The sequence below is a fragment of the Elephantulus edwardii genome, unplaced genomic scaffold, assembly GCF_000299155.1.
Source record: "Elephantulus edwardii isolate Elephantulus edwardi_28Jun2011 unplaced genomic scaffold, EleEdw1.0 scaffold00192, whole genome shotgun sequence".
Lineage (NCBI taxonomy): Eukaryota > Metazoa > Chordata > Mammalia > Macroscelidea > Macroscelididae > Elephantulus > Elephantulus edwardii.
The window spans coordinates 2,756,866-2,777,306 of NW_006399942.1; the positions used below are offsets into that span (position 1 = coordinate 2,756,866).

A 20,441-nucleotide genomic window follows, 5' to 3' on the forward strand; every position below is an offset into this window, starting at 1 on the left:
CTTGGCCAAATGGTGAACTTTGATTTGGTGGGTCTAGAAGGAGACCTAAAATTCTGTGTTTGAACATGCTTCCAAGTAATGATGACAATGTTGTCTGTGGGTGAACCAAACTTCTAAGTTATATGGTGTAAATGGAGCTGTGATAGCCTACGTGGTAAGAAGTTATACTCACTGCCTCCCCAAACTCAGGTGATTCGAATCTACCATTGCTCCGAGGGAGAGAGATGAGCCATCTCCTACAGTGTGATTTACAGCCTCTGAAAACCCCCTGAAGGATCAGCCATGAGTCCATTGCAACTCAACAGCCTCTAACAATAGCCGTGCAATGAGAGGAAGAGGATGCAATCTCCTCCCATAAAGATTTACAACCTCAGAAACTGAGTGAAGGGTGGCTATGAGTTGAGCTCATAAGGGTTGGGTTGGGTTTGAATACTCACCAGAGAAAGAATTTAAAAAGTCTTGACCACTGAGAAGAGATGAAGGAAAACCAATGTGAAAGAAGAATGTAAGTAAAGTATTGGGTAGATAAAACAAGGAGCAGGGGATCCTGCTCTTGTTCCTTCATTTATTTTAAACTTCATCTTCTTTGCTTTGCTAATGTTGTTCTACAGAACTCTGTTCTCCATTAGTGAAGACTCTGTTCAACTGACATCTTCTCCAAGATTATCTAGCCCTCACAACCTCAGCTTTGCTGAAGCTTACAACATGTCTTTTACGTGTAATTACCCACTGTCTTACATTACATACTAATTTTTTTTCTCCTGTATTAGTTTTGCCTATACTCACTGCCATCAAATCTGTTCATTTCACAGCAACCCTCTGTCTGGTCTCTAAGACTGTAAATCTTGAGAGGAGGAGGCTGATCTTCCCTCCCTGTCCCTCTTTTTTCTTTTTTTGTTGTGTACCTTTGAGTTAGATCAGGCTGATATAGGAGGAAATTGCTCCTCCTTCTCCAGCGGAGCATCTGGTGGATTTGAACCATGCACCTTCGGGATTGCAGAGCAGCCTCTTGCCATCAGGGTACCAGAGCTCCATGAGACTGATCTTTCTCCTGCAAAGCAGTTAATGGACGCTGACCTTATTGTGATCAGCCAGACATGTTACACACTATACCCCAGGACTGCTTTTGTTACTGTTATGTGCCATCATGTTGACTACTACTCATAGAGACCCTATGAACAGATCACAACTTTGTCCTATTCTATTCCACCCTCACTATCTCTGAAGCGCTCAAACCCATTGTTACAGTCACTGTGCCAACCCATCTCACTGAGAGTCTTTCTCTCTTTCACTGACCCTCCACCTTTCCCGGCATGAGGTCTTTTAACAATGACTGACCGCTTGGCAACCTGGCCTCTAAGGAACATCCTGGTTGCCCCTCCTCCAAGACAGATTTGATTATTCTGGCAGTCCATGGGATACACAGTACTCTTCACAGCGCCATCACTGAAAGTCGTCCTACCAGGCCACCTACGTTGTTGTTTTTGTGTACCTTCGAGTCAGAACCCACCCATAGCTGACCTTCCAGCTGGTTTTCAGACGCAGTTAATCACACAGAAGAACAGCTAGTGGATTAGAACCATGTGCTTTCAGGATTGCAGTGCAGTTTCTTGACACTAGACCACCAGTGTTCCCTACCAGGCCACCTATGTTGTTGCTGTTGTTGTTGTTGTTATGTGCTGTTGAGTCACTTGCAAATCATATGTACAACTGCCCTACACTCTGCTCTATCCTTTGCCAATCTTATTGTCTCTGTCACACCTACCCCCACTACCCTGGTTGCTGAATCAACTATCTATAGGAAATGGAAAACTAACAATTAGCACCTACTCTTTTTACGAGCCTTCATACCGATTTATACCATGCTGAACAAAAACTAAATGCTCAAAAGTTTTTACTTTCTTTTTAAATACATTTATAAATTGGAAAAAAAATTTAGAATTTCACAAAGCATAAGGAAATTTGTCCAAAAGATAAAAAAATCTAGTTCTTCTTTCTTAAAAAAAAACCTTATTTTTCTAATAATAAAGTACATACTCATTATAGAATGTGTAGCAAATACTGAAAAGGAAAATGAATCACAATATGATCTCCAATGTTAACATTGTAGTGCACCTTCCCTAAAGCCTTTTCTCTGGCTTGTATGTAGGGGAATGAAGGAAAGAGTGTTCTTAAAGTCATTCTTCTTTATAATAATACAAGCAATTTCCATAAAATCACTTAATAACTTGAATGTATCTGCTAAATATCTGTTTATTTGTTAAAGCTTAATGGGTAGAATGTTTAAAATTCATTTAGCAAAAGTACTAAGAATAAAAATAGATATATAATAGCATTTTTTTTCTGTAAAATATTCTAAGTGTACCTATATCATCATTGCCTTGATGATGACCTTAAAATGTCTTAGGAGTTTTCCCTCTTAGAAGAAGTGTGTTATAAATTTCTTTTTTTTTCCATTTCTATATATTTCTAATTCTTTTCTTACAAACCATTTCTGGGGAAGATGGTCTGCAGAATTGGGTTTGCAGTATAAGAGTCTGGGTTCCAATTATCAATTCTCCATATATTACTTGTAAACTTGAGCAATTACTTCACTTCTTATCACACCAGCTCCATTATTTTTGAAATAATATAGTTTCCATTTCGTAACTCGTTGTTGTTGTTGTGTGCCATCAGGTTAACAGGACGCAATAAACATTAGATCTGAACCTTGCTGTATCCTGGGCCATCCTCACGATCTCTGATATGTGCCCACTGTGGCAGTGACTGTGTCAATCCATCTTTTTGAGGGTTTTGTTCTCTTTCTCTGACCCTCCACTATTGCCCAGAATATTGACCTTTCCAGACAACACGCCAAGTATGTGAGACAAAGTTTCACTATCCTTGCCTCTAAGAATCACCCTGGTCACGCTTCCTATTTTAACCACAAGGTGGAGGTAGAGGTTTAAAATAGTAAGCAACTGGAAATCATTCCCATTATGGCTACCATGGGATACCCAGCTCATAAGGTAAAATATAATACAACCTTGCTTGTGGAGACTTAGGAGGGCCTGAAGCATTTGTTGCAGTAGGTCAAAGACTATAGTCTGCCATATGGATTGAAGCTCAAAGTCAAGAAAACAAACATTCTCATCACTGGGCCTATGGGCAGCACCATAATAGATGGAGAAGAGATTGAGATTGTCAACAATTTCCATCTGCTCAGTTACACAATCAACACTCTTGGCACCAGCAGTCAGGAAAGCAAAAGATGAAGTGCATTAGGACAATCTACTGTCGGAGACCTCTACAAAGTGCTGAAGAGCAACAGTGTCAGTCTAGAGACTAAGGTGAGCCTGATCCAGGCCATGATCTTTGCAATTGCTATGCATCTAAAAGCTGACAGTGACCAAAGATGATAGAAGAAGAATCCATGCCTTTGAGTTGTGGTGCTAGAGAAGAATACTGAGCATACCATGAATTGCCAAAAGAACAAAGAGGTCTGTCCTGGAGAGGGTGAAACCAAACTCCTCCTTGGAGGCAAGGATTTTGAAGCTCCATCTGACATACTTTGGGCATGTGGCCAGAAGGGACCAGTCCTTGGAGAAGGACATCATGCTTGGAAAGGTGGAGGCACAGCACAAGAGAAGAAGACACCAGATGAGATGAATTTTCATAATAACTGAGGTCCGCTGCTTGCTGAAACTGAGGAGGACCTGAAGCGCTTGCTGCAGAAAGTCAAGGACTACAGTCTTCAATATGGATTGAAGCTCAATATCAAGAAAACAAAGATTCTCACCACTGGGCCAACTGGCATCATCAATATGGATGGTGAAGAGATTAAGATAGTTAACAGTTTTAGTTTGCTTGGTTCCGCAGTCAACACTCTTGGTAGCAGCAGCCAGGAAATCAAGAGATGAATTGCTCTGGGAAAGTCAGCTGTGAGGGACCTCTCAAGAGTACTGAAGAGCAACAACGTCAGGCTGAAGACTAAGGTGCACCTGATCCAGGCTATAGTCTTTGCAATTATGTGCTATGCATCAGAGAGTTGGACAGTGAATAAGGATGATAGAAAGATAATTGATGCCTTTGAGCTGTGGTGCTTCATCTGACATACTTTGGGCACGTTGCAAGGAGGGACTGATCCTTGGAGAGGGACATCATGTTTGGGAGAGTGAAGGGATGGTGCAGGAGAGGAAGACCCTTGACGAGATGGACCAATTCTGTGACTGGAGTGGTGGGAATGACTGTGTTTGAGATGGCGAGGTTGGCACAGGATAGAATGGCATTTAGGGCTCTTGTACATAGGGTCTCTATGAGTCACAAGCAACTCGATGGCACATAACAACAACAACAATGAGGCTAGATGTGTCAGAGGCAGTGAGAGTGGCTCAGGATAGATCAGGGTTAAGAGCTATTGTGCATAGGGTTGCTATGAGTTAGAGTTGACAGCACATAACAGCAATCTAAAAAATATAAGCTTAGGAAGCTCTGGTGGTGTAGTCCACTTGAGTTGCACTTCTAACCCCAAAGGCAACAAGCTACTCCAGACAGAAAGAAAAATGGACAATTTTGCAACCTTTGAAAATCCATTGGACTGAGTCAGTTCAGATTTGACAGCAATGAATTTTTGAGTTTGCATTTATGCCTAAATTTTTTTTCTGATGTTTGTCTAGGCAGAGAGAAGGGGGGGGAACAATTAACAGATAATAAATCAAAACAAAAAATCAACTGATACTGAATTTACCTCAAATGTCATTTTCCTGAATGTTCTTGAATGCTAGAGTTGCTGTACTGCATGAGATATGTTGTTGTTGTTGTTGTTAGATGCCGTTGAGTCAAGCACAACTCATAGTAACCCTATGAACAAAAGATCTGAACCGTATTCTAGCCTGCACCATCCTCACACTTCCTGGCACACTGCAGCAGTCACTGTCAATCCACTTGGTTGAGGGTCTTCCTCTCCACCAATCCTCCTCCACCCTTCCCAGCATCATGTCCATCTTCAAGGAATAGCATCTCCAGCAACATGCCCAAAGTATGTGAGGCGAAGCCTCTTCATTCTTGCCTCCAAAGAGCTGTACTCTCTCCAAGACATCTCTCTTTGTTCTCTTGGGCTTCCATGGCATGCTAAGTGCTCCTCTCCAACACCGCAGTTCAAAGGTGTCAATTTTTTTTTCTGTCATCCTTATTCATTATCCAGCTTTCAGATACATAGCAAGTAATTGGAAAGACTATGCCCTGAATCAGATCCACCTTAGTCTTCAAACTGACATCACTACTCCTCAATAATTTGGAAAGGTCCCTAACTGCAGATTTTCCAAGTGGAATATGTCTCCTTATCTCCTGACTGCTGGTACCAAGGGTGTTAATTATGGATCCAAGCAAGATGAAGCTGTTGGCATTTTCAATCTCCTCTCCATCCATCATGGCACTATCAATCCAGTGGTAAGAATCTTTGCATGAGATATAAGCACTACCAAATGGACTGTTGTTGTTGTGTACCATCACGTCAACTACTACTCACAGTACCTCTATGAACAACAGATCAAAGCCTTGCCCTTGCCCTACCCTGTGCCATCCTGGATCTTGGTATTTACCCCAAGGCTCAAGCCCATTGTTGCCCTGTGTCAACTGATCTTATTGATGAGTTTCCTTTTTTCCCTCTGACACTCCCCCACCCTTCACAGCATGTTTTTTCCCAAGGACTGGCCCCTCCTGACAACCTATCTAAAATATGAGACAAAGTTTCACTATTCTTGCCTCTAAGACTCACAGTGGTTGTACCTCCTCCTCTGAGACAAGACAGATTTGCTTGTTCTTTGGGCAGTCCGTGGGATAATCAGAAATCTTGGTCAGCACCACAGTTCAAAATAGACTCTTCTTTGGTCTTCCTTAGTCATTGTCCACCTTTCAGATGCATAAGGTGTGCCTGACCCAAACCATGGTATTTTCAGGAAGCAATTGACAAGAGATCCTGGATAGCAGATTTACCCAATGCAATATGTCTTCACTTCTTGACTGCTGCAGCAACAGGTGTTGGTTATTGGAAAGTTACTATCACCATTTAAAACAAAGAAAAACAGAGAAAACACTTCCTGAAACTGACTTTTACTCTCTATTTTAAATCCAGAGTTAACATTTGCTCTCCATTGACATGTATCAATTGGAATTTACTTCTCATGAAAAATTTTGCCACACTCTTTCAGGTGGTACTTTGCCTTTCCATTTATCTTCAAGTCCAAAATATCAAAACCACTTCAAATGTGTTTTTATGTATACTTGAAACTATTTATCAGTAAGAAATTATATTTTAACTTACAGGTAGGAAAGTTAATGCAGACAAACTCTCCCAATGAACTATTTCACACAGGTATATGCTTGTGAATCTATTTAATGGATTAAACTGTGCTAGAGAGTACATGTTTTGGAATACAGATTTCATTGAATGTGGTTACAAATGTGGATAGTTTTTCTTAAACTAGTCTGTTTAGCAAAATGAAAATTTTACCAAGAAAAAAAAAATTATCTACAGCCAAGTCAGTCAGTGTTATATCAAAAGACATTTTTCCAGTTGTGCATTTAACAAGGTCAGTTTCTCCTATCCTGTCTCATAAGTGCTAGGGTTCTCATCTTAAATTATTTTAAGAAAAGTTTCAATTATGTTTTCCAGTTATTATCCTTCTAAGACAAAGGTTAACCCATGTTTAACATGCATGTTCTCTACACAGTTTATACTTTTTTAAAAGAGAGAAGAAGAATGTGCCAAAGAGCTGGCTCTCCAAGTCAAAGTCCAATGAAAGAAAAAAGGTAAACGTAATTATTTCTCCTAATTTCATTTGTCAGGTTTACAGGTTTATTTTTTTCCTTTTATCTAATTTTTTTAAAAATTAGACATTACATTCTTAAGGGAGTTTTTCTGTTAAGACAAGCTTGATAAATGAGAAATTTAAACCCTTCATGTGAACACACTCTTGAGAAGGAATTACTCAATAAATAAAACAATAATGTCACTATTTCAATGTCTTTTGGGGGAAAGTTAGTCTTGTGTAATGTTGTTATGTGCCATCAAGTTAAAAAAAATTATTTGATAGTAAATATATTCACTTTCTGGGTTGAAATGGAGAGTCTGTCAGCCTAAGAGCCTCACAATGAGCAGTGGCGTAGAAGTTAGTCAGGATAACAGGACTCAGGAGTCAGGGCTGTTGTCACCATGTAGGTCTTACCACCGTGGGTCAGGGGGACTCTGTTAGTGTAGCACTTGTTCCTGTCGTAAGTATAGCAGGTCTCGGGTTCTTCATCACATAAGTTGCTCTGCGTGGCAGTAACCACCTGATTGTCCAGTTCCACTTCTACGGGGTCACATCTCTTACAGCTGAAAAAAAAATATCCTCACTGTACACTCCTCATCAGGCACAGTCTCAATATAGGTGACTCTACATTTCCCTCTGAAATGAAATCGTTCTTCCAGCTCTGGCCTAAGAACTGACAAGAAGTGACTCCTTTCAGGGCTCAACAAGGCTACAGTACAGAAATGTGTACGAGATTCTTCCTCCACTCTACATAATGCTTAGCTATAAACTAAGCAATATGATTAGTTATATTATCATACGTTATTTGTACATACAGTAACTTCTATTATGCTAGGCTTATGCACAACTGTATTAATGGTCTAAATTCATTGTAGAAAAAGAAAGTAAATTTTTAAAAAAACAAACTGTAGGATATTAGCTTATATAGTTACTAAAGATGCATCTGCTTTTTCCTGTGTCTGAAATGTACTTAATGACCTATTCTAATGAATTACTTTTCCTGTACTACTGAAACTCCTCCTTTAGGATAAATATATAAATTCCTTTTATCTTTACTGAAGATTTTTTTAATCTGTGATACCTAATAATTTTTTAAAAATCCACTGTGTCCATTCCAATTCAAGATGACCCTCAGCAGGTTCCTAAAGCTTTAAATCTGAACAGGAGATTTACCATCTTTCTTCTGCTGAGCAGCTAGGGAGTTCAAGCCATTGGCCTTTCAGTTACCAGCCCAACACGTAACCTACCATGCTATCAAGACTCCCCCGTGTAACAGAAAGAGGAAGAATTATTCAAAAGTTCCATTTATGTTTGTAATGTTGACACACCAACATATTGGCAAAAAACATCCTTACTAATAAAATTAACTAAATATTATTAACTTCCATGTCTATATTATGCCAAAGGAAACTTGCTTACAGTTCAGACAAACGGTACACAAATTCGGTTCTCAACGGCGAGGTGGGATCAGAGATATTCTCCCTGGAGTTCAGAGGAACGCTAAAAAAAGAGGGGGAGGAAAGCAAAGCATTATATCAGCTGATAGTACTGGCTTTAGTAATACCGATTATCACTAGAAGAGAACTTACCATTTCCTTTTCAAAGTCCTCATCATTATGTAGCATAATAGAAATACAGCGATATTATTACTCAGGTTTTCATAGTAATTTGCAGTATTTTAAATATTTTCCATTCAAAAGAAGTTTACAACAAATCCCTCCTAACTACCTTTACTTATTTGATCAATTTCCTACTTTTCCTTTATTAGGTAAAATACACCTCTTATATTTTATGATTATCTTTTTGTTTGTTTGGGTTTGGGGGTTTTTGTCTTTATTTTTTTTTCATTCATTTTTAACAAAAGTTTACAGAGACTTCGGATTTCCATTCATCCACTGTTGTACTTTTCTCCCTGCCCAACTTCCCCCCAGTTCTCTCTTCTCTTTGCAAAAGAAAAGAAAATTTCTTTCATTGTTATATAATCCCCCCAAGTCCACTCCACTATGCAGCCTTCATTTTGAAAAGTAAAAGAAAAATTCTTTCATTATTAAACAATCCCTCCCCCCAAGTCCACTCCACTATGCAGCCTTCATTCTAGACTCCTGTCATAACAATAATACCTAATCATATATCCCTTTTAAACAGTTCTCTCCCTCATCTGTTTCAATGCAGTATACATTATTGAACCCATCTTGCCCAGTCCCCCCCCCCTGCAAACCCTGATGTCAGTCCCATTTTACAACAGTGGCATTATGCAGTATTTGTCCTTTTGTGACTGAGATACTTGACTCAGCATAATGTCTTCCAGGGTCACCCATTTTGAATAATATTGCATGAGTTCCTTGTTTTTCAATGCAGCATAGTATTCCATTGTGTGAATATACCAGAGCTTCTCTATCCATTCGTTTGTTGATGGGTACTTAGGTTGTTTCCAACTCTTTGCCATTGTGAAAAAAGCTGCGATAAACATGGGTGTGCATATATTTTATGATTATCTTAACCTTACCAATTAATTCTTTACTCAGCAGTCTTGTTGAAGTGTATACACACACACACACACACACACACACACACACACACACACACATCTCTTTATTCTCAGAAACGCCATTGTCATAGTTTCTTGACTATATTGTTTCTCTAGGGCATACACTTCCTGAGCCAAAAATATCTTTTCACTGATGCTCAGCTGGAAAGTTCCTAGCAAGTGTAATATGCTCAACATTTGCTGAATGAATGGAAAGAAGGATGTTGTTTTAGAGATGCTGAAATTCCAAATCAAAGATGCTAGGTGACCTATGCAAGTTACAGCTGATATGGAGCAAAGCTGAACTATAATTAAGATCCCTAAATTTAGTACTATTTGATTTAAAATTAGATAATGCTTATCAGCTAATTCAGGAGCTTTTTATACTTAACTTTAATTTCTCCCCATATGTAAGTCTTACTACAAAACAAACAAAGTGTATTTCCTAGCTTAACATTGAGCAAAATTATCCTCATAAGTATCTAGCTAAAACCTGGATACAAACTCTGAATTCTCCCTCTCTGAGCCTGTCAGTACATTTAAACCTCAAAGTTCATTGCGGTCGAGCTGGAATGGACTGATAGCTCACCTTCCGCAGGGTTTCCAAAGCCCAGGAGGAGCCAACCTGCTTTTCTCCCATGGAACTTCTGGTGGATTTGGATCCCCAGAGAGGTGTGGTCTTTGGGTTAGCAGTGCAACTCCCTACAGATTATGTCACTTTCCAACTCATTGTCACTGCTGTTGTTGTATGCCCAAGTCAGAACGGACTCATAGCTGACCCTCCACTGGGTTTTCAAAGGCAGCAAATCACATGAGAGGAGATTGTCCACCCTTCTCCCATGGAGCAGCTGGAAGATTCCAACCGTGTGCCTTTGGGATTGCAGCACAGCTTCACATTCTAAACAAAATACCTTTGTAAAATACAAACCTATTATCTTCCTCTGCTTAATATAACAATGTCTCCCCAGAGATAATGAATTATCTTTAGCATGCCATAAAAAGCATTTCCTGGTGTGCTCCCAACTCTCCAGTGTCATCTCTTCACACTCCATGCCATGTAAACAACTTCTCACCATTCTACACACATACCGTGCTTTCCTCAAGTCATAACAACAATAAAAGCCATAACGGTTTTAGCATTTACTAAGTACTTGTGATGTGTCTGGTACTATAGACAGCTTGTTACATGGCAATCTTGTATAGATGGTACAACCCTATTTTTATCCTTGGAATTACTTTCCCCCTCTATTAAGCTTGCACTCATCACCTTCAAGCCACCATCAATCATATCCATATTTACTCGAAGCATATTTCTTGCCTTCCATCACCACTCCACCCAGGACTGCATTGGATACCCTTCCATGTTATTGTTGTTGCTATTGATTGCCATTAAGTCACATATGACTCACAGTGACCCTATGAACAAAAGACCTACAAATCCAGATTACAACAGCACAGTGAATTGACAGAAGAGTGCTGTAAGATTTAGAAGGATGTGCCTCCAAAATATAGTAACAAGGGATTAAAATATAACCCCTCAGGTGCAACTTTTAAATACAGTGGCCCTCCAGGAGGTCTTGTTGACTCTAAACAAAAGGCTTAAACAAAAAAACAACCAAACATTCCACACTGACCCTCAACAATAACAAGAAAGCCTATTTTACAGAGTCCAGCTTCTTCATCCAACTCAAAATGAAGACAAGGGCCAGGCACTATACGATGTTGTTGTTGTTGTTAAATGCCATTGAGTAGTGACCCTATAAACATAAGACCTCAACCCTGTTCTATATAACTATTGTCCTTTCTCTAAGTTCATAGAGTTTCCACAGACATGTTTAGGAAGCGGATGCCACTCCTGCTTCCAAGCCTGTCTTAATCTGTGAGCTCCACCAGACATTGTCAACCATGCATAACCATTATGGCATTTGACCCAACAATGGCACACCATTCAGTATCACAGTAATCCCAAGTTACCTCAGTACAGCAAAACGACAGAGCAGTGCTATACCACTTAAGAGAATGTTCATTTCACACACAATTAAAACCGGCCCAAGAGCTGCTTCAGGCCAGAGGACCCAAATGAGGTCGGCTCTGAATCCTTCCATAAAACTCATAATATTTTGTGCCTATTACTTCACATTGCATACAAGACTGTACTGTAATTTTCTTTTCACTTGTTTAATGTCACCTGTTGTTAGATGCTACTGAATGTGCTCCAACACATAAACCTATGTACAGCAGGACAAAACACTGTCCAGTTTTGCACCATCCTCAGAATCATTGCTACTACAGAGTAAATTCTTTGAGGATAGGGACTGGGTTTTACAAAAATGACTGTACTCTCAAGTCTAATCTTTAATGTTGAACATTCATTAGTACTTCATAATTGTTAGCTCTGTGAATGAATTAATCTATTCTTGATTATAGATTCATGAGCTCTAATAATAATGTCAGAGGAGGGAGCTCTGGTGGCCTAGTGGCAAGAAACTGCACTACAATCTCAGAGGTATGTAGTTCAAATCTACCAGATGCTGTGATGGAGAAAGAGGGGCAATCTCCTCCTGGACAAGTCAGATCCAATCTGACGGTACAAACAAAATAATAATAATGTTAAAAAACTTAAAAAAAATATTGTCAGAGGGAGCTCTAGTGGCCTACTGGTAAGGTGTTTGTTAGCAACTCAACGTATGCAGTTTGAATCTACCATGTGCTCCACAGCAGAAAAAGAGGCAATCTGCTCTCGTGAAATTAACTGCCTCTGAAAACCCACTGAAGGATAAGCTATGGGTTGGTTCTTATTTGACAGCACAGAACAAAAACTATAATATCAGAGGGAGCTCTGGTGGCCTAGCAGGTGAGGAGAAGCATTGCCAACTTGAAGACTAGTGGTTCAAATCCACCAGCTGCTCCATAGGAGAAATATGGGCAGTCTCCTCCTGTACAATTCATAGCCTCTAAAAATTCACTGGAGGGCCAATTCAGATTCAATAGAAACAAGTTGAGTTGAGTTGAGTTGAGTTGAGTTGAGTTGAGTTGAGTTGAAGAGTTGAGTTGGAATTAAGTTGGAGTTGAGTTGACTGTGACCCATGAAGGAGCCTAGATAGTGCAGTGGTTAAAGTGTTCAGTGGTTAAATGAAAAATCAGCATTTCAAACCTCCCAGATTCTCCTAGGAAAAAAGATGTGGTGTCTGCTTCTATAAAGATTTACAAATGTAAGAGCTCTTTGGGCCATTCTGTGCTGTCCTTTTGAGTTATTATGAGTTGGAATCAACTCAACAGCTTGGGTTTGATTTTTTTGGGTTTGGTGGATCAAACAGTTCTAGATGCTTTAACACATTTTCATATCTAATCATCACAGTCCTGTAAAGTGTTTATATATGTATAGTCACATAAGAGTTTATATAGTGCATACTATTTTACTCTAGGAGTGGTTCATATGGAAGAAGTATATATATACATTTGTTGTTGTTATGTCTAGTTACCTGCAACTCATAGCAATCCTGTGTACAACAACCCTAAACTCTGCTCTATCCTGTGCCAATCTTATTGTCTCTGACACACCTACCCCCATTACCCCTGTTATTGAGTCACTCCATCTCATCTGGGGGTCTTCCTCTCCTACACTGTCCTTCCACCCTCCCAAACATGACATCCTTCTCCAAGGACCGGTCCCTCCTTGCACCATGCCCAAAGTATGTCAGATGAAGCTTCAGAATCCTTGCCTCCAAGGAGCAGCCTGGTTTAACCCTCTCCAGGCCGAACCTCTTCATTTTCTTAGCAGTCCACAGTATAGTCAATACTCTTCTCCAACACCAGAGCTCAAAGGCATCAATTCTCCTTCTATCATCCCTAGTCATTGTCCAGCTCTCTGATGCATAGCAAATGATACACATACACACACACACACACACACACACACACAAGCACGTACAGAAACACTCTATACTTCTCCAAATAACTCACTGACTCATTGCCATCAATGAGTCACAGTTCACTGTCAGAGTCGTAATTGACCTTCTCTTGGGTTCCCAAGGTTGGAGATCACATGAGAGAAGATTGCTCATTTTTTCTCCTGTGGCACTGCTGGTGGATTTTAATTGCTAGATAGGCAAAGTCTTTATACTAGCAGCACCACTTCCTACAGTTTTACATATCCTTTTTACTATTTTAGGAAGCAAGTTCAAATTAGCGAAATAACTTTCCCCAAATTAAGTGATGGAACCAAGAATGGTGCTGTAACGACACAGAAACAAATGTTAAATTTACTGATGACAGAGTTTTCAGGAAATGTGATTGAGAATGTATCAACATTTATCATGTAAAGTAAGCAACATAATATAAAAAAATACATTATGTCATTAAACAGAAGGATAAATAGGAAAATCCTGGCAGGTCATGTCAAAATTTCACCCTTGAAGATTTAAACATAAGACAGTTATTTATCATCAGTTGGCTTAGGGGTCAATGTCACATGTACCATCCCTTTGAGTCACTATCTACTCAAATTATTCTCTAGAGAATTTAGGGATAAATTGTTGGTCCAGTGGTAGAACTCTCTCCTTCCATGCAGGAGAACAGGATTCAGCTCCTGGCCTTCACATCATATGAAACCATCATCAATCCCTCAGTGGATGTCTATGTGTTGCTATGATGCTTCAAACAGGTTTGTGCAGAGCTGCTTAGAGTATGACTGCCTGGGAAGAAAGGCCTGCAAATCTACTTCTGAAAATCATAATAAAAATCTAATGTATCTCCATGGGCTGATCTTCAGTCAGCTATAATAATGTACAAAACCAGTTGTTCATGGGGTCTCCATGAGTCAGGAGCCAACTGAGTGTCAGCCAATAGCAATTAGAGATTCATATGGGAGGTTGGTCTCTAAAAGGAGGAATGTGGCATCAGGATTGGAGGAAGACTCATCAACAATCTACATTATACAGATGATGCGACCTTGCTTCCCAAAACTGAGGAGGACCTGAAGCATTTGCTGCACAAGATCAAGGACTGCAGCCTTCAGTATTGATTGAAGCTCAACATTAAGAAAACAAAGATTCTTATCCTTGCGCCTATTGGCAGCATCATGACAGATGGTGAAGAGATTGAGATTTTTAACAGCTTCACTTTGCTTAGTTCCATAATCAACACTCTTGGTACCAGGATCCAGATATCAAAAGATGAATTGCACTGGGTAAAGTCTGCTGTTTGAGATCTCTCCAGAGTACTGAAGAGCAATGATGTCTGTCTGGAGACTAAGGTGTGCCTGATCCAAGCGATGGTCTTTGCAATTACTCACTATGCATCAGAAAGCTGGACAATGACTAGGGATAATAGAAAAATTGATGACTTTGAGCTATGGTGCTGGAGAAGAGCATTGAATATACCATGGACTGCAAGGAGAACAAACAGGTTTGTCATAGAGAGGGTGAAACCAGATTGCTCCTGTAGGCAAGATTCTGAAGATCTGTCTGACATACTCTGGGCACGCTGCAAGGAGGGACCGACCAATCCTTAGAGTGGGACGTCATGCTTGGAAGTGTGGAGGGACAGCGCAGGAGAGGAAGACCCCCAGATGAGATGGAGTGACTCAATAACAAGGGTAATGGGGGTAGGTGTGTCAGAGACAGTAAGGTTGGCTCAGGATAGAGCAGGGTTCAGAGTGTTGTACACAGGGTCGCTGTGAGTCACAAACAATTCGACAGCACATAACAACAATCATCAAAGAAAATCTGCTACAGTATGTATCCACAAGAACATGCATGCAGCATGAGCAGGAATTAACCAGGCTAAGAGGGGTAGGAGAAAGTGTACTTCAGTCAGGGAGTGAGGAGTACTAGCATGATGAAAACCGAAGAGGAAATCTGTACTCAAACATTCCATCAAGTCAAATCAACTCATGGCTACTCTTCATCAAGTTTCCAGGACTGTCAGTCTATCTGAGAGGAGACTGCCTCATCTTCTCCCTAGGAAATGCTGGTGGATCTGAACCACTGAAGTTTCAGTTAGCAAGTCCACATGTAACACACTACATGGCCAGGGATCTTTTAGGAGATAAAGATACTTCAGTATTGCTAGACAAAGTGAAAGAAAATTGACAGTGAATGAGCATGAGAGTTATACAGAGCATTATAGTTAGGCTGAGGCATTTGTAACTTATCCTAAGAACAGTTTGGGGCATATCATCAAAATGGTTTTATGTAAAATAGTGATATAATTATAAACTGAATAAGCACATAGATTAGATGAATAAATAATAGTTAATATTTTTCTGATTGTGTTCCAGGAACTACGCCAAACTCTCAAAGGAATATATATATATATATCTCCATGATTTACCCTTACAATAACCCTCTGAGGTCCCTCCTGTTTACAGATGAGAAAGGTGAAGTTTAGAATTAATAAGTAACTTGCATACAAAAGTACATAGCTATTAAGTGAACCAACAAGGTTCTTAAATACATATTTCTCATACTAACTGAAGGGGATTGAATGCTATATTCTCTTCTAAATTAATTTAAAAAGGGGGAAATAAATACTTGGAGTGGTTAATAAATGGTTAAAATTACTTATTAGATACAATAGAAATGTCATTCTCAAGTATTTTTAAGGTTGACTAAAATTACATATCACATAATCCTAAAGTTCAATCCAAAAATAAAAATGGAATCAAATTAATCCATTTGTCCAGTCTATCTAACATATGTTTATGCATTCATTTGAGTTTCACTCTGAACTGATGGAAAGCAACTGAAAGTTCTGATTCAAAGTGAAATAACGCCATGTAAAAGGGACACGCTGATAACTAGACCAAAACCTTTCGTTATAATCTAGGTGACAGGCTTGAGATTAATCTGGAAGTCCTTTGTCTTAAAAATTTTGTTCTTGCCTCTACTCCAACTTCTGTAAAAGTAGTTCATGCCCACTCTCTTTTTTTTTTTTCATGCCCACTCTCTTAAGTTCTCCTCTTATAAAATGCAATATAAAGTTATGAAAGATGCTGGCATAATATTTAATGTTTAATATTAGAAAGTATCTCTTCTTACAATATGGACAAAGTTAGCTCTCCCTACAATACGGACAACAGGAAATAAGAAATATCACGTACATAATTCGGATGTTTCTTTCCACAATACTCTGGCTCGGATCTTCTTCAGAAGGGATGATCCTGGAAGTAACCCTTGCACACTGACATTTGTTGTCAACAAGGACAATCTTCTCATCTTCGTGTTGGGCTTCAAAGACAAACATATTAAGAAGGAAGAGAAATAAAACTTTATTTATATACTTTGCATTAATTTCTTTTTCTGTGTTCAGAAAAGTGATTAATTGGTCATTCTCAGAATTTTCTGTTATCTTTCTTCATAGCCATAAAAAGAATTCTCAAATGTATATAGAGACCTAACCTTCACTGATGATTACCAGGGACAAATGGAGTGAGAGGGGGAAATGTAGAGAGACACCTTAGGAGGTACTGATTTTCTGTTAAGGGTGATTGAGAAATTAAGATGCAAATACTGATGATGGTTTAGTAGGGAATGCAAATAATGTTACTGAATTGCATGCATAAAATGGTTGAAATGGTAAAATCTTGTTAGATATATATCATCACAATAAAAAATAAAATGGAATCTTATATTACAGTAAAATAAATTCAAATGTATTCTAAAGAGAATCCTTTGACCTGAGCTAGCCTATAAAAACGTAGGTTGAGAGAATTCTGGTTTTCTCCTACTGTGTTTAATAGAAGTATAGTTTCTGAACCACTGCAGCCTTGCAAAATCACTACCAAATGCCAAAGTGACAGCAACAACAGAAATCTACACACAAGACTTCTCCTTCTCCCAGACCAAATAAATTTCTTTTAAGATAAACAAAAGTAATGTTAGCCTTTATAAATCCAGTTTTAAATGTCACATCTTTCTTCAACTGCCATTTATCAATTTTTTTCTTAAATTGTATTAGAGCTAAGAATTGGCATGTTTTCTCCCAGGGTAATCTTATTTTATAGACTGAATAGTCTCCGCCACAATTTTCCCAAACCAAATTATACTCTTTTTTAATAATAATAATAATAATAATAATAATAATAACAAATCTTCCATATTTATTCATAATTTCATAGTATGAATTATTTTAAATTATTTAATATATATCTGTGTTGTTGTTGGTTGCATTCAAGTCAAGCATGACTCATAGCGACCTTTTGAACAAAAGGCTTGAAGACCCTCTACAACTATCAACATTTATCAAAGTTCATAGAGTTTCCATAGACATTTTAGGAAGTGAATGCCACTGTAGTTGTAGAGTGTTAGATATTTGCAAAAGAAAATTTAGAAAATATTTTATGAAAAATCTCTATTCAATATAATATGACTACATAGAGGAAAAATACTCCTATTATTTGACTTACAGCAATTAATACTTTCTATTTTAAAAATTAATAACCACTTAATTTTAATAGAATTATAGTGGTAAGAAGCTGTGTTACAATACCAAAGGCACATGGTTCAAATCCACCAACTGTTCTATGGAGGTAGGATGAGCAGTTTCCTCTATGCCTCTGAAAACCTGGTGGAGGGTCAGCTCTGGGTCAATTCTGACTTAACAGCACACAATAGCAACAATAACAAATTGAACAATTATAATGTTAAATATCTTTTTGTTTCTTATAATTTTAGCTAAATTACCTTAAAGTCTTCTCTTATTGAGCTTCAACCAATAAAACAAAGTTTAAGCACAAATAAGTTATAAAGATTAGTCAGGAAAGGGGGACAAACCTGTATAACTGGAAGTTCAATTATTTCTGAGTTGATTCCCAGAGCACAGCAGATCTAATTGTCTTAATGATAACAACCATTACAAAAAAACATTTTAAAACTCCTGTTACTGTACTTATAATTGCTCAAAGTACTTTATAATGCATTATTTAGCCATTAGTCCTAAATTTCTTAATACATTTTATGACAATAGTCTGTACAGTATTGGAAAAGAAACATTTTGAAGTCAATTAAAGATAATGATACAATGTTCTAAAAGTAGTAAGATGACATCAATGTGTCCTCTTCCCTGCTCCTGACTTTCAAATGTTATTAGCAATAAAATTCAAGAGAATTATGAGAATATAATGCCTAACCAAAATCTTAGATTAAAAGTTACGTGGCTTGACTATAAAACCTTAAATAGAAAGTATTTAAATGTTTATTACAACCATACAATTTATTTCCTTTTCAAGACGCTAGGGAGAAACTATCATTATTATTACTATACAAAATTCAACATCCTAATATATCAGGGAACTTTGGTGGCCTAGTGGCAAGAAGCAGTGTTACAATCCTTAAGGCACGTGATTTGAGGGCACCAGCTGTACCATGAAATAGGGATGGGCAATCTCTTCCTATGAGAGTAAAATTGCCTCTAAAAACGCAGTGGAGAGTCAGCTATGGGTCAGTTCTGACTCCATGGTACACACAACAATATATCTATCAGAAAATGTACAATTGCTGTCAATTAGGATTTCTAAGACTTCAGTGTTTTTCATCATAGGTGGTATTTTTCCAAATAAACTTATTTTTATAGAATGTGCCTTACTTTTTCCCCAGAACACTTGAGACACAGTAGGTGCTTAATAAATATTAATTTTATTCAGATCAAACTAATGATAAAATAGACTTAACTCATGTGATGTCTGATCACAATGAATTTATGGAACTTAGATTGAACTTGAGTTCTACCTATCACTACTTCCTTTCTACGTGGTCTTTAATGATAAGTCAGGAAGTTTTTTAACTGCATGGCTGAACTATATGTTGGAGATAATAACTATTCTCACACAGCTACTGTGATAATTAAGTTGAACACTTTATATAGAACAGCACAGTATCTAGAACATAATATGTCTCTGGTAGTTTAGAGATAAGGAGTTGCGTTGCCAACCCAAATGCCTGTGGTTCGAATCCACCAGCTGCTCTGCAGGAGAAAAATGGGCAATCTTTCTCCCAAGAGATACACTGCCTCAGAAAACCCACTGGAGGGTAAGATATGAATTGGTTCTGACTTGCAAGCATATAACATTATTTATGTAGTTATATGTCTTTTTTTCTAACAAATAATTTATACATATAAACATGTTTTAAAAATTAGTTGATGCATATATAAAATTTTTACTACTGATATTTTTAAATTATTACTCATAATAATAAATTCATTTAATAGATATACATATTTGCATATGTTTTTTCTAAATTAAGTCCCCTTTAGTTTATATGCCCTTCTAAATAAAAACGATTTAATATTATACCCTTTTCTACAGTTATTTGAACGTTCTCAGCTCTGGCGGTATCATGGTAAGGAACCGTACAGCCAACCCAAAGGCACATGATTCCAATTCACCATCTGCTCTGGGGGAAAAAAATGAGCAATCTCCTCCCTTGTGATTTACTGCCACTGAGAACCTTCTGGAGGGTCAGCTATGAGTGGGTTCTGACTTTACAGTATATAGCAACAGTATACACAAAATAATTAAAATTCAGCTATCAAGTTATAGACTACATGTATGGCTTTAGGTATTGTTAAAGAATCATAAAAATCTGTGGGATCATATTTAAAAGTCATTAGAAAGAGTATCAGTCCCTATGGGAAAATAAAAACCCAGTGCACTATATATCAAATATACTGCAAAATCACTTCACTTCTCTAGATTATTACTTTAAGAGACCCAAAGGGAAAATTACTGATTCTAAAGACTCAATATGGACACTCATAAGTATGCCTATCTGCAGTTACCTAAAAATAACTATTTTCTTATTTTTCTTATTGCAGTTAGCAATCAAAAGAAAAAATACACAAACAAAAAAGCATGACAGTGAATGCTGTCTGTAAAGATCACTGCTCATATAAATATTTAAGATGTGTTAGAAATAAGTGGCTGGCTAGTTGGTCAAGCAAAGCACAAACATAAATGCTTTAATCTAAACATAGAGTTGTACTGTATTTCTCTTTCTTATCAAGGTTCATTTTCTAATTACCACATACCTGTCACAAGAACAGCTTTAACAAAAATGGCCAGGACTCCCAAGAAAAGCAAATGATTCCTCATCTTGCCTTAACTTCTTTTGAAAAATTGAAGC

The 20,441-nt window shown here is 38.0% G+C and overlaps 1 protein-coding gene across 1 annotated transcript; it reads right to left on the reverse strand.

Annotated features, from left to right (window-relative positions):
- Positions 1 to 7,149: 7,149 nt before the first annotated feature.
- Positions 7,150 to 20,441, reverse strand: IGJ (immunoglobulin J polypeptide, linker protein for immunoglobulin alpha and mu polypeptides). Its single transcript, XM_006896822.1, has 4 exons — positions 20,347 to 20,441; positions 16,421 to 16,547; positions 8,211 to 8,291; positions 7,150 to 7,354 (listed from the first exon to the last, which is right to left on the reverse strand). Exons 1-4 carry the CDS (start codon positions 20,408 to 20,410, stop codon positions 7,150 to 7,152), a joined length of 477 nt encoding a protein of 158 aa, XP_006896884.1. The 5' UTR covers positions 20,411 to 20,441.

Bases quoted from the DNA above. Each gene is read 5' to 3' on its own strand.
- IGJ (XM_006896822.1), bottom strand. From the start codon at position 20,410: ATGAGGAATCATTTGCTTTTCTTGGGAGTCCTGGCCATTTTTGTTAAA. The intron at 16,548-20,346 runs GTATGTGGTAAT...TTGTCTTTGAAG, and splicing joins TAAAGCTGTTCTTGTGACAG to CCCAACACGAAGATGAGAAG. The intron at 7,355-8,210 runs GTAAGCAAGTTT...TTTTTTTTTCAG, and splicing joins GTGTACCGTTTGTCTGAACT to CTGTAAGAGATGTGACCCCG.